The sequence below is a fragment of the Notolabrus celidotus genome, chromosome 7 (genome assembly GCF_009762535.1).
Source record: "Notolabrus celidotus isolate fNotCel1 chromosome 7, fNotCel1.pri, whole genome shotgun sequence".
In the NCBI taxonomy this organism is placed as follows: Eukaryota; Metazoa; Chordata; class Actinopteri; order Labriformes; family Labridae; genus Notolabrus; species Notolabrus celidotus.
The window spans coordinates 27,389,850-27,403,493 of record NC_048278.1 but is presented as its reverse complement, the minus strand read 5'-3'; the positions used below and the strand labels follow the sequence as shown (position 1 = coordinate 27,403,493).

Below are 13,644 nucleotides of genomic sequence, written 5' to 3'. Positions count from 1 at the left end.
TAGACTGGATAATAAATGGACGTAGTATCTGTGATGTCACCCATCTCTTTCTGAAGCGCTGTTTTGAAACCAATTGTCAGCTGGTGGCATATTGGAAATGCTGAAGTCAACCTAACTCCTGTCGAGCTACTGTGAGGTAAAGAGGTGGGCGTTGAGCCTCCTCGCCAACAGCTACAGTGTTCCCGCCTGTCATGTTTAATTCTGCTGTTAAGATCAGCTTTTTTGAATTGGTATTGGAATTTATGGTACTTTCGGAGCCAGCCTCAAGTGGACACTCGAGGAACTGCAGGTTTTTGGGGTTTTTTTGGAGGGCAGTGGCTAGTGTAGGAAACCGGGAGAGAGAGGGGGAATGACATTCAGGAAAGAGGCCGCAGGATGGATTCGAACCCAGGCCACCCGCTACATGGGCGCGCAACTTAACCATTAGGCCAAGTCTCTGGAACTGCAGTTTTTAACACTTCTGCATTGGCTTCAATTCTTGCGGCCGGAGGTTGCCGCCTGGTACTGACATATACTACATCTACTTCTTTGATGGGAGAGAATTAAAATCACTGAAGGTAGTTGGAAATAGATCCTAATAGGTCACTTTTAATTAGAGCCCTGATTAAACAAGCTGAGGGTAAGTGCAGTATGTCGTTAATAACTCTGCTTGTACCTGTGTTTTTTTGTGTACATGAGTGCAGGGAGGAGATTGTACTATAGAGGGCAAGGATGATGGGGAGGACTTCAGGCGTCTGCTGAGTGCCATGGATATCCTGTGTTTCACTCCAGAGGAGCTAGACAGCATCTACAGGCTGCTGTCCTCCGTCCTTCATCTGGGGAACGTCTACTTCCAGCCACACCAGGTCTCTCTCACACACTCACACACACTCGAAGGGACTAATAGGCTACAAAAATGCATTCAGTTTCACGGCTGAATGATAATGACAATGCTGATAGATGATGGTAATAACGAATGTGCGTGCCTCCGTGTGTGTGTGCGTGTGTGTGTGTGTGTGTGTGTGTGTGTCTGCAGGCTGAGGGTCAGGAGGTCGCGTCTGTGGTGAGCGCTCAAGAGCTCCGAGTGGTCGCAGAGCTGCTGCAGGTCTCACCTGACGGCCTGCAAAAGTCTGTCACCTTTAAAATGACTGTGAGCCAAACACACTTCTCATTTAAAACACACACACACACACACACACACACACACACACACACACACACACACACACACACACACACCACTGAAGTAAGTCATTATGTTCCAACAATTAATAGATGTTGTCAGATGACAGATGTGTCTAAACCCCACAGGACACAGTTAGAGAGAAGATCCTCACTCCGCTCACAGTGGAGAGTGCTGTGGATGCCAGGTGAGTCAGTGAATAAAAGTCTGAATATAGTATCTGCTAAATTAAATACTATGCGCCTACTTCTGCCTGGAATAACCTGAAATAAAAGCTTGCTCCAGCCCGTACTTTTTCCCCACCCTCTCTAAAGTCATACCAAGAGACAACTGAGAGGGGCTGAGGAGTCTTTGATATTCTTTTCCAATCTTTAGTGGAGCCATGTGAGGACAAAGGATGTCAGGGCTTGGGGAGAGATTTTTCAGATGTCCTCTGTTTCCATAGGAACCAGTTTTTCTGTTTCCATAGAAACCTTATTGTGTTTCTTCATAGAGATGCTGTTGCCAAGATCCTGTACTCGCTGCTGTTTAGTTGGCTGACAGAGCGCATCAACGGTCGGGTCTACCCTCGCAACGAAGCCCTCTCCATCTCCATCCTGGATATTTATGGATTTGAGGTCAAGTGAAAGAACGATGTCTCTGTGATGTTTCAGCGTGATGCATCTGAGCTCACTAACTCCTACACTTCCCCAATGTCTCCTTCTTTTAACCCTCCAGGAGCTACAGGTGAACAGCTTTGAGCAGCTATGCATCAACCTCGCCAATGAAACTTTGCAGTTCTACTTTAACAGAGTCATCTTCCAGGAGGAGCAGGTCAGGGAAACTACGAGCTCACGCTTCCTCTACTGACACATATTTGTGTTTTTACACTGAGAATGGATTTGTGTGTGTGTGTGTGTGTGTGTGTGTGTGTGTGTGTGTGTGTGTGTGTGTGTGTGTGTTGGTGGTAAAAACCTCATGTGTAGCAATTGTTATGTGTTCCTAGTAAAAAGATATAAAGAGAAACTGAAAAGAAATAAAGTCAGGAAAAACAAAAAACTGAACGCTTTTAACATGAAAACTAAAATGTTACAACATTAGGTCATTGTTGAGAATGCTGTGAACTTTAACTTTGGTTCGCATGAGAGGAGCAACACAACAAGCCTGCACCAAAAGAAATGGAAAAGCCAAGGCTGCCAAGAAGAAGAGGCCAGAGGTGGCTACAGTCTGCTTCAAAATAACACAAGAATATTCCACAGAGCAGGCCTGTTAGCTGCTCTCATGCAAACCTTGTAAAATAATGCAAAATATGCTGTGCAGCTAAGACAAAACTCACCCCTGAGGTATGAGATAGTCATTGAAATGCAGCTTTTCAGTGTACATGCGGCTTATTTATCAGGTAAAAGTTACCCTTCAACAGTAATCTGATTTCCTAAACACTGTCTGTCTACAAAAAGTGGAGGGCTAGGGGAGGGAATGAAAGAAACCTGATTTCCTCAGGGAGTTTTATTTTTCCCTGCCAAAGATGATTTCTTGGCCACATATGCCTCATAAACATTTTCTGAAGACAAACTGAAAGAAAATCATTAAATATTGAAACTGTCTCACTCTCAGAACAGATTCTGTTTTAGTCATGGTATAAATTTCTATAGAAGTTGTTTTCCACAGGACAGCAGAGGACTTTAATTAATGATAGGACACTGTCACACTAAGAGAAGCTCCATGAGGTCTCGCTACAGACTTTGTATGCATTGTAACACAAAGAGAATAAGTGTATCAAAGCTTGTGGAAGTTTAGATTGAGGATAAGGAAGGGATCACAGATTGCAGTGGGTGGGAATTTAATGTGCCTTTTAAATGTAATGCTGCTAAAGCAACAATTCATTCTAAACTTTATAATACCTCAGATTGAGTTGTAGTATTTGATTTTTTTGTCCTGCAAAGCACTCAATTATTTTCTCCTACATGATTGTGTTTAATTAGTGAGAAATGATAATGTGGAGTAAAAATATAAACAATAATGTTTGTAACTGGACTCTAAAGCATTCTGCAAACTTTCAAAAACCCACAAGGTCATGAAATATCACAAACTGTAGAGGAAACAAACTTACATTGAAAAACAAACAGTAAAGCAAGAAGAGTTTTATACACAGAAACTTGATGAACTTGTGTTGTGTGTAGGAGGAGTACATGCGGGAGCAGATCCAGTGGCAGCAGCAGCCCTTCAGCCACAACCAGGCCTGCCTTGACCTCATCGCTGCTAAGCCTCATGGGATACTGCGCATACTGGATGACCAGTGCGGTTTCCCACAGGTACATCCCCACACCTGTTGAACCAAACTCTTGTTTCCCAAGTGTTATTTGAAATGACTAGAATGTAACATTAAAGCCCCTGTGAGGAGTTTTTAACTGGTTGTGAAACAAACTGAAAGTAACACTGATGCCTCTTTATGAGCTACAAAAGCTGACAAGACGATCAGCAAAAAGACTGATCATTTTTTATTTGATGTCTTTATTTTGAACATGAAAAAATAAAAAAGAAGAAAAGTTAAAAAAAAAAGAAGAAATAACAGTAAAACAAAATCAATGAATTCCATCAGCCAGCACTGAAACATTTCATTTTAAAAAAGGAGTTGGAAGAAGTAAAAAATGAATCTAATCCAACCCCTTATTCACTATTTTCTGTCATTACATGATTGCATTCCCACAAAACAAATCTTCATAACTTACCCTCATATTTAGGCATACAATCAAAGCAAACCCCTCATGATTATCAATGCTTTTCTTCCTCCCCGTACCCCATGAAAATGTCTGGATGTCTTTTAATGTCTGAAACCGCCATGAAACAAACTTTTTTAGCATTTCCAACCGCAAATATTTACAGTGATTAACATTTTTGACTATTGAAAGAAAGCAGCAGAGTGCTTTCTTGGCATGATTAGGCCAAGATCAGCAGAGCTATAAGATGTGCATCTTTGTCCAAAGGGGGCGCCAAAATGACCACAAACTAAAAAATCCTCACTGCAACTTTAAACTGCGACTGTGAGCTCAAAAAATTAATATTCCTAGTGGTCAAATCGCACACTCATATAGCGGGTGGCCTGGGTCAGATTCCAGCCTGAGGGCCCTTTCCTGCATTCCCCAACTTTCTCTTCTGGTTTCCAGCCATATCCACTGTCCTCTCCTTTCCAATAAAAGGTATAAAAGCCCAAAAATAATAAAAAGTCATATTTCCAGCGAACGTGACTTAGTTTGTTTACATAAAACAAAGTTTCACAATATGAAAACATCTTTGAGATATTGAATCATGTAGGTATGTTGTGAAATAAAAAAAGGAGCAGCAAGGAATAAGTCAAATATTTATTATCTCAGTTTCAAGAAAAAACCAAACTCGTCTCACTTATTGGGATTCTCATAAAACCTGGAGACTGAGATGTATTAAAGCCGGCTCTGATCAATACAACACCCCCCCACATGTTCATTTAATTGCCTTCCTGCTGTTTGTTATGATTCCCGAGGCTCCTAATGTAAAGAGCCGACTGAGCTCATATTGAGTTAAACCTATTATTAGGTGAAATATCAACACAGTGTTACACCAGTAATAGGCTGAAGCAATCTGAAGGGAACACACAGACAACATGTGTTTGTGCTGTAGAGATTTAGTTTCCATGGCCCACCAACCCTTAACCGTCTCTTGATCATCGCTAGGCAACAGACCACACTTTCCTTCAGAAGTGCCACTATCACCATGGAAACAACCCGCTGTACGCCAGGCCAAAGATGCCACTGCCAGAGTTCACGCTGAAACACTACGCGGGGAAGGTCACATATCAGGTAAAGGTGTATGTTTATTTGACTCAGAACATTAAAGGTTGCCTAACACTGACAGGAAGCAGCTTTGAGTTAAAGCTTTTCAGTTTCTTACTTAAATCATCTCAAGTATTTCCAACAACTTTCAAACCCAGAGAAATCCGTGGTTTTAGTCAACATAACGGTCCTTTCATCTAATCGTTGTCGACTGGGGAAAATGGGAACACCAGATGATACATCAGAGAATGAGCAAGGAAGCCAACCAGCTGTTTACATTAGCTAATGTTACTTGTGGCTATTTGATTAGACTGAACAACCGTGCAGACGTCCCTGTAGATTTTGAAATTGCTATTACTTCCTAATTTGGAAATCTGCAGGGAAGTCCATTTATGGTTTCAGCTGTGCCAGCATCATGGATACAAGCAGCAAATATTCAAGTGTATCCCCACAAACTGATGAAGACAAACACATCGAAATCACCTGTGTTTGAAATCTCACTCAGGTCTGAGAGCTGCTGAATGTTTCATTTGCAAGGTTGATTAGTAACGTTTTAAGTTAAGGTTTTCGGAATAACCCAAAATGTGTAGAAACAACTCAACAGAAGCCGACATCAATGTGCTTCTGACGCACAACACTCTGCATGATGTAAGGAACAGAGCCTCAGGTGAAATACCTTGTTTCTTATGAGTCGGAGCAAAATTGGCATCACTAACTACTTTTTAGTTACCAGCTCACACCAGTGCTAGCCTTTTTAGGTGAGTGTAAGTCCTGACACAAAAAAGATGAACTTCTTCAGTAAACAAACAGGCTGCTTTGATTCCTCCTCTGTTGCTCACACACGCTCAACACATTCACTGCTGTCGTTGTTTTTGAATGCGGCGATGAGTGTCACAAAGTCTCTCAACTTTGACCATAAGTTACTGCTCAACCAGGAAGAGAACAAATGTATGTGCATAGCCAGAAGCACAACACATTCAAGAGGAGAAAGAATTTAAAAGAAACTCATATTCTGTGTCAGAGTTCTTCTTTGAGACATTAAACACACTACACTATCCGAACAGAACAGTAACAAAGGAGCAGCCAGGTGGAGATGTAAACTCGTATACATTATGAACAGATGAGCCAGAGACTGCCACTGTTATTTTTGATCCCAAAAATTGGATAGCTTGCATCGCTTCCTTGTCCTTGTTTTAATACCATATACTGGCAAACGGCACTTGGCCTGTGCAGGTGGCACGATGCTCTGTGCCGACCTGATAAGAGTGATGTCCAAAGTGTGCAGTCATCAACTACTGAAACAGGTGATGCTTAAGAGAATAAAACTCAGATCTTGGAGGTTGCTACTTTCAAATTCTGACACTTGATATAATGTGCACATGACTGTGATGCATTTGTTTTCACACAGTTTCATCTAATATGAGAATTTTCTCCTTCCATTAGTTTTGTTGTAACCTTTTTCTAATCTGTCATGCAGGTGCACAAGTTCTTGGATAAGAACTTCGACATGGTTCGCCAGGATGTATTAGACCTCTTCATCCAGAGCAAGAATAGAGTGAGACATGCACAACACTTAGTCTCTCTTACTGTTAAATATCATGATTATTACTCATCATCTTACACTGAGGCGGTGTGGTACAATATGACTAGATGTTATGGCTTATCCTCTTTGTTTATTATAATAGCTTTGCTTTAGAAATAACCTGACAGTGAGTTACCTTTGAAACCCCTGCTGAAAATGATGTATTCAGTACACACACCTACTACAATTACTATCTGCCTTATATAAGACAGACTAATCAGGATGGACTGTTTGCTCTTGAGCTTACCTCACTGTCCTCTGTGTGTGTGTGTTTGCTTGTGTTGATGTGCAGATGGTATCCAGCCTCTTTCTGAAGCACTCAGAGTCTGTGTCTCAGCAGCGGTCTAACGTGCGACGCAGCAGCGCAGCTCGCCGCTATCAGGCCAACACAGTCAGTGCAAAGTTTCAGAGCAGCCTGCAGGAGCTGCTGGAGAAGATGGAAAGGTTTGAATGAACACAGTCTTTTACCCTCTGAGATTATGGGGACACTTTCCTACAAGATTTTATTAGATGAGAATGAAAAAGTGGAAAGTTCTGTTCAAAAGCATGATTTGTAATCCACTTACTAGTACTCTTTCTGAACGCTGCAAGTCATTTGAGTCATTTGATTGTCCGTAGGTCAAGTGTGAAATGTATGCACTGTTCTTTGTTGTCATGCATTCCCACATTACCTGCATACTTTGCCAATGAGAAGGCAGACATAGATATTACACTCATGTAAAATTCTGTCTGCACCGCTACAAGAAGCAGAGTGTGTGTACAGTGTTCGGGACTAGAATGAGTAAAACGCGGAGTGACAACAGTCCTCGTTCCTAAATAGATGATGAGTTTTGAATAATTCTCTTTGCCCTGGTGTATCGTTAGACTACAGATCAGATCAGACAACCATATCGGGCTTCAATGTCATTTTTTATAGAAGCCATTTTTCTTGGGAAATGAATTTTATTAGTCTTGTTTTGAAATCAATCATATCTCTTGTAGATGTGAGCAGGGCTCTAAAGGGGTTTCACTTGGAAACAGTTAAATATGACACCATAACTGTAAACAATACCATGCTCTGCAGATTTGGCTTCAAACGTTGGTTTTACAGCGTTTACATCCTTGTCTACTTTTCTCAGCCTTTATCAAATCATACATCCATTTATCCATCCATTTGTTCTCATTCATCTGTGACAGGTGTAACCCTTATTTTGTGCGATGCATCAAGCCAAACCATCTTAAGGTATATTTTCAAGTTGGGTGATGTGTGCAGGTTTGCAGTGTTTTCTTTCTGCATTTTTATTTCCATGTAACAGGCCACTCATGTGAGTTATGTGTATGTGTGTAGGAGCCAGGAGTGTTTGACGTGGAGCTGGTCAACACTCAGCTGCATTACTCTGGTATCATGGAGACCATCCACATCAGGAGAGAAGGCTATCCAATCCGATTGCACTTTCACAGCTTCCTATCAAGGTTTGTTACTTAACACTTTCACATTGAGAGCTCCTCTGTTGAGATCAAGTCTTTTTTTTTATTTTGCTAATATGTCCTTGCAATTTTCTTTCATTTGCTATGAAAAGATATATGAGAAGCAAAATAAGCTGTCAAAAGTCATGGCCGATAGTTTCTGCTTTGAAGGAGATTCTCAGTCACATAAAGCAGACACTCAGTGTTCCTAGAGTGGGATGTAGTCACAGTGACAACGAGCGGTTTCCTTGAAAAGCCAGGTGTAGTTATGTATCATTTCTTTTGGGTTACTGTAATTTTGTTTGAGATGCTTGAAATACAACACGACTCTAAAACATACATGTGATCTGAGTGACAGGCAACTGGCAGAGTGGCGGATTTAGAGGCCATGGTACTAAATGTGTAGGGGTGCATAGGAGCTGTCCAGCAGAGTAACTTAGATAATAAAAGCTCTGACTGAACATAGAAAAACGAAAGAATACCGTCCCAGCCTCCTGTTCTGCTTTCTTTACCAAAAACCACTGCTTCCTGCTCGTCTCACCACCTTACACTTTCTGCTTCTCAGGACTGCTTGAATTATTGTCTTTTTCTGGCAAAGGAACAATTCACACACCAATTTCCTCCTGCTGAAATAGCCATCTGGCACTTGTCAGCTCCTGGGGCAGAAAAGCATCTGAAACCAATTGATCTCACAGCACCTCTGACCACTGGCTGCCAAAGTGGACTGACTTACGCCGTTACTGAGAAATAGGTTTAGACTCATTTACAGCCAGCTATGGTAGAGTCATTCACCATCAATTAGCCTCGCATTAAAACTGTGGAATTCAGACAAACATTTAATGATCAAAGCGCAGAAGACCCAGAGCCACAATTAGCCTCACACCTCTCAGGATCGCAGCCAGAAACAACGTGCTGGAAGACTTATGTTGGCGTAGACACATGTTGCAGCTTTGGCTCTCTCTGAACCTCTTCCAGAGTTCTTACTGGAAAGTCGTTTATAAAAGTGTGTGTGGACATCTACAGGTATAAAGCTTTGCTCTGCCTGAAGGATACTCCACCTGCAGAAGGAGAAAACTGTGTCATCATGCTCTACAAGCTCGGTCCGGTCAAGAGTGGCACCTATCAGCTGGGAGTCAGTAAGGTCAGCTCTCTGAGTAACAGACACACCCTCATACCAAGGTCAGATGGATCAAGCATTAGAAATAAACTGTGTTTTTTAAAGTTTTGAAGGTATCTGTGTGTGTTTGTGTTAGATTTTCCTGAAAGAGGAGCTGTATCAGCTGCTGGAGGGGAAGCGTGACCGCTTGCTGAACATCGCCGCCATGACGCTCCAGAGATGCACCCGAATGGTTTTTGTCCGGAAGAAATTTGCCAAGTTACGGCGGCGTGTGAAGCTGTTTGCAGCCCGCTGCAGAGGCTACCTGACCAGGTAAAGTGCACCTCAGGTCATGAGCCTGTACGTCAATAGCTTTTTGAATTAACAGCTTATGACTCATCTGGAAAAAAAAACTAATAAATAAATGAAAGCCAAAGAAGACATTTTCTTGTCCAATAAAATCCAAGAAATACAGACAAAGGTGTTTAATAAATGAAACAATTGCTCAAAGCTTTATTTAAGAGCAGCACACTGACCCACTTGAGTGTGGAGTTTCACTCCTGAGTTTGGCAATTAAGGCTTTAGAGTTTGGTTTCACTGAGCCAAATAGGTCAAAGCTGATCACTGACAACCTGCGTCTTCTGTTCTTGATGTGAAGAGACAGAGCCAGGGGATTCAAGCTGCGCTCATCCATCAAAGGCAATAGCTTTCTCGTTCACCGCCTGTCAGACAAAACCTTGAGAAGTTATGCAAATTAGTATTTTATTTGAGCGCGTAAAAAGTCACTTACTGGCTTAATGAGGACACTAAAAACGGTTATAAAATCAAGGTCAAACATTTTGAATCTGTAATTATATTTCAATGAACGTTTGTAATGCTCCATGATTTATGATAAAGACTATGTACGCACTGAAACAAAAATGAATTCTATAAATGTGATTAACATAAATCTTGCTACATAAGTTGTGCTGTCAGTCATAATTACTCTAACTGACATTTTGGCAAGTTGTCAAATGTAAAACCTCTAATATTTCTGCATATTTCATGGGGAATTTTTCTGCTTTGTGTTGCCAAAATGTTGAATTTTGACATGCATTTTACAACCCATTCAAGTCTCTTCTCTTACTTTCTCTCTCTCTCTCTCTGTATTTTTGTGAAAAATCAATCTTCCGCTGTTCCTGAACAGAAAGAAGTTTGCTCTGAGGAGGAAGTACCTCATCAGGTTTCGCTCTGCTGTGCTGCTCATTGTCAACCGCCAGCGCTACATGAGGGTATGCATGCTGTGTTTGTGTCTGTGTGAACAGGGACACTTTTGGGAACATTTTCAGTACTTGTGTTTGAATGAATAAAAAATGAACAAATGTGTGAAGTGTCATACTGTTGTCTTTCTGTCAGACAGTGGTGGAGCCTGCAAGGAAGGCAGAGGAGGTGAGTAAAGACTAGAATAAAGTGAACACGAGTTAGTTTGAAGAAGATGAAGCATTAGTGTAATGTTTGTGTGTATGCCTGTGTTTATGTTTGTGTTTATGTTTGTGTAGGATCGCATCAACAGAGAAGTAGTGAATGTGACTACACTGCCTATCCCTGCTGAGCTGGCAGCGCTGCTACAGGCTGCATCAGGTCTGCACACACACACAAACACACTGACACAAACACACACATGCTCACACTCACTTATATGTTCAACAAACTGATCCATACTCAGTCAATGCTATAAATAAACTTCCATCAATAGAAAAGTTCCACCTTGGTTTCAGCGAGTTCAGTACAATTGTCTGCTGTATATGACACATGGCCTGCTGTGTGTGTATCTCTTCATGTTGTGTGTGTGTGTGTGTGTTTTAATGTGTGTGTTTTAATGTGTATGTTTGTACAGGAGGCGCAGAGCTGCATTCGGACTGCTTGGCTGTGGTCCAGGCTCCAAAGGTTCAGGTTGACCCCCAGCTGACCCTGCCCCTGGACATCAACAACTACCTCATGACACACTACATCAGGGCCATATTTAGGGTAAACACGCACTCACAAAAACAAACTCACAAACACGGAGAGAGACAGAAACAGAAAAACAGTGTCTGCTCGAGAAACTGTGGAAACACATGAATAAATCATAAATCCACCTCAGTGAACTTTGTCGGGCCGTGCACTCTGATGTTTCTGTGGTTCAACAATGCATCCTCGTACACAGTTACTGAGTACGATCATTTATAAGTCATTTCTGTGTTTGTGTGTGTATGTGTGTGTGCTGTAGGAGCCATTGTTTGGGATGCTGACAGCCCCGCTGGACAATTCTCTTATTAGAATGGATGAGGAGCTAAAACAAGGAGCCCTGAATGTTTTCATCCTGGTATGTGCTGTGTTTACTTGTTGCTGGGACATTTCAGCACCCAGACCCTTCTAGTTTATTGTCAGACACGGCCCCTGATCTTTTTTGTACCTGTCGATATAACCTCTTTGTGTCCCTAAACATTTAAGACCCTTGTGTAAGAGCATTAGTGTTGAAGTCAAGGTTGTAAGCTTGTTGTTTTATCTAATATCAGTGAATCAGTAAATCAGAATATTCTGTCCGCTTGATTTATACATATTGTATTACAACATGCCATAATTAAACACTGAGTACTTCTCAACTTTTGACCTGTAAAGTTACAGTAAGTGTTGTAAATGCCTTTTATTTGGATAGATATTAAGATTTATGGGTGACCCGAACTTGAATGGAGCTCAGGAGAATCTGTTTGGGAACTACATCATCCAGAGAGGACTTGCCAATCCCAATCTCAGAGATGAAATCCTGGTTCAGGTCGCCAATCAGGTGAGTTACATTTTTTAACAGAGTGATAGAAATAAAAGCCACAATGAGACAGGATATTTCACTTGTATTGGAAATCATTTCTTTCCCTTAATTTTCACCTCTTGTCTGTCAGGTGTGGAGGAACCCGAACATTCTGAATTCAGAGCGTGGCTGGCTTCTGCTCTCCTCTTGTCTCTCTACCTTTCTGCCTTCTCAAAGGCTGGCCAAGTACCTGCTGAAGTAAGAAAGTCACACAGAGAGACATGTTTACATTACGAGATAGAGCAATGCTCTGTTTTAGAAAGTATTATATGCTTTTCTTGGACATTTATCTAAGTAATGCTCCCGTTGTTGTAGATTTGTGTCTGACTATGGGCCGGAGGGCTACGACTGCGTGTGTCAGCACCGTCTGCTTCAGGCTCTGCAGCAGCTGAATGTTGGGCCGGAGTATGCGCGGACGTACCCGCCCTGTCTACTGGAGTGGACCGCCAATCGCAAGAGAGCTCACACTGTCCTGCACATACATTGCTTTGATGGTGAGAACAAACACACACAGAAACTGATATACGTATTCTGAAGTAGTTGTCCATTTTAATGGATTAAAAATTGAAATATCTTATTACTAAACATCTGCAGTTAAATGCCGTTGAACAAGGCGCTGGATATCAATCAATCAATTGATCTTTATTTATTCAGGGCCAAATCACAACAAATGTTATCTCAAGACACTTAACAAACACAGCAGGCAGACCGTACTCTATGTTAAATTATAAACAAAGACTCCAACATCAAGACAGGATAAGATCCAGTCCCATCTTACAGACAGGACTCAGTCTGATCTCATCTTAATCCACCATGAGCAAAGCACTAATTGCATTTAGCAAGTTACAGCAGCAAGGACAAACTTCCATTAACAGGCAGAAACCTCGAGCAGAACCAGACTTGTGTTAGACAGACATCTGCCTCAACCATGCATGATATCTATTTGAATCTGCGCATGAGTATGTGTCTCAAATCATAAAATAGACAACGATGCAGCTTTGAGAAAGACATCCTGGTTGAAAAGTGTTAGATAACACAGTTAAATCTAAAACAACAGCTTTATTTACTAAGAATGTTAAACCAAATGATTTTGTGTAATCTTCCGCCCACCTTGAGCAGAGGAACTGTTTTTTATTTTCATGTCTTTTTGAATGTTTTAATGTTTTTTTTATTGTGCTGTGAATTTGAAACCATTTTATTTAATCTCCTTTTGACTTTGACTCCTTCTCGTTGACCCCGCCTCACCTCTTTGTTTTCTCTTTCTCGTATTTCTTTACCTGAGTCCCTGCAATGATCGTACTGTTCAGCACGACATAGTTATCTGTCGGTCTCTGTCTCATTTCCTCCTCTCATCCAGCTAATCTGTCCTCTGGCCTTTTGGCAAGCCTACTGAGGATTAGACAACACCTGATACGCGCTCTGGTTCACTGGCAGTGTTTGTGTCTGTTTGTTGCTGCTGGTGTCTGTGTAAATCTTCACAGACAGACAGGAGAGGCTGCTAGCTACTTATTTTTGTGACACAGTTAGGGATTTATTTCGTAACCTGATTATAACGGCTTTTAATGCATTACAAGATGAAAGAACACCCAACATGGTTTTATAGTTGTAGTTTTTGTTGAGTTAATATTGTTTATCTTACATACTGTTTGTCCTTTCTCTTCCAGCTGTGTCCTTCTTGTGTCCTCTACACTCCTGGACGACAGGAGAGGAAATGGCCAAAGACATTTTACAACACAGGTATTATCT

At 41.4% G+C, this 13,644-nt stretch overlaps 1 protein-coding gene across 1 annotated transcript in view; it reads left to right on the top strand.

Moving 5' to 3' along the window:
• Positions 1-13,644, top strand: part of myo15ab (myosin XVAb) — a 55,119-nt gene that overhangs the window by 15,358 nt on the left and 26,117 nt on the right. Inside the window, exons 18-39 of the mRNA XM_034687347.1 lie at positions 684-845; positions 1,016-1,129; positions 1,291-1,349; positions 1,656-1,779; positions 1,880-1,975; positions 3,322-3,453; positions 4,849-4,974; positions 6,425-6,502; positions 6,822-6,973; positions 7,706-7,751; positions 7,857-7,981; positions 8,999-9,116; positions 9,229-9,404; positions 10,258-10,342; positions 10,467-10,499; positions 10,610-10,691; positions 10,948-11,078; positions 11,320-11,415; positions 11,749-11,877; positions 11,990-12,096; positions 12,214-12,392; positions 13,563-13,635. Of these exons, the coding sequence (XP_034543238.1) occupies positions 684-845; positions 1,016-1,129; positions 1,291-1,349; positions 1,656-1,779; positions 1,880-1,975; positions 3,322-3,453; positions 4,849-4,974; positions 6,425-6,502; positions 6,822-6,973; positions 7,706-7,751; positions 7,857-7,981; positions 8,999-9,116; positions 9,229-9,404; positions 10,258-10,342; positions 10,467-10,499; positions 10,610-10,691; positions 10,948-11,078; positions 11,320-11,415; positions 11,749-11,877; positions 11,990-12,096; positions 12,214-12,392; positions 13,563-13,635 (2,423 nt within the window). The remainder of the gene's footprint in view (positions 1-683; positions 846-1,015; positions 1,130-1,290; positions 1,350-1,655; positions 1,780-1,879; positions 1,976-3,321; positions 3,454-4,848; positions 4,975-6,424; positions 6,503-6,821; positions 6,974-7,705; positions 7,752-7,856; positions 7,982-8,998; positions 9,117-9,228; positions 9,405-10,257; positions 10,343-10,466; positions 10,500-10,609; positions 10,692-10,947; positions 11,079-11,319; positions 11,416-11,748; positions 11,878-11,989; positions 12,097-12,213; positions 12,393-13,562; positions 13,636-13,644) is intronic.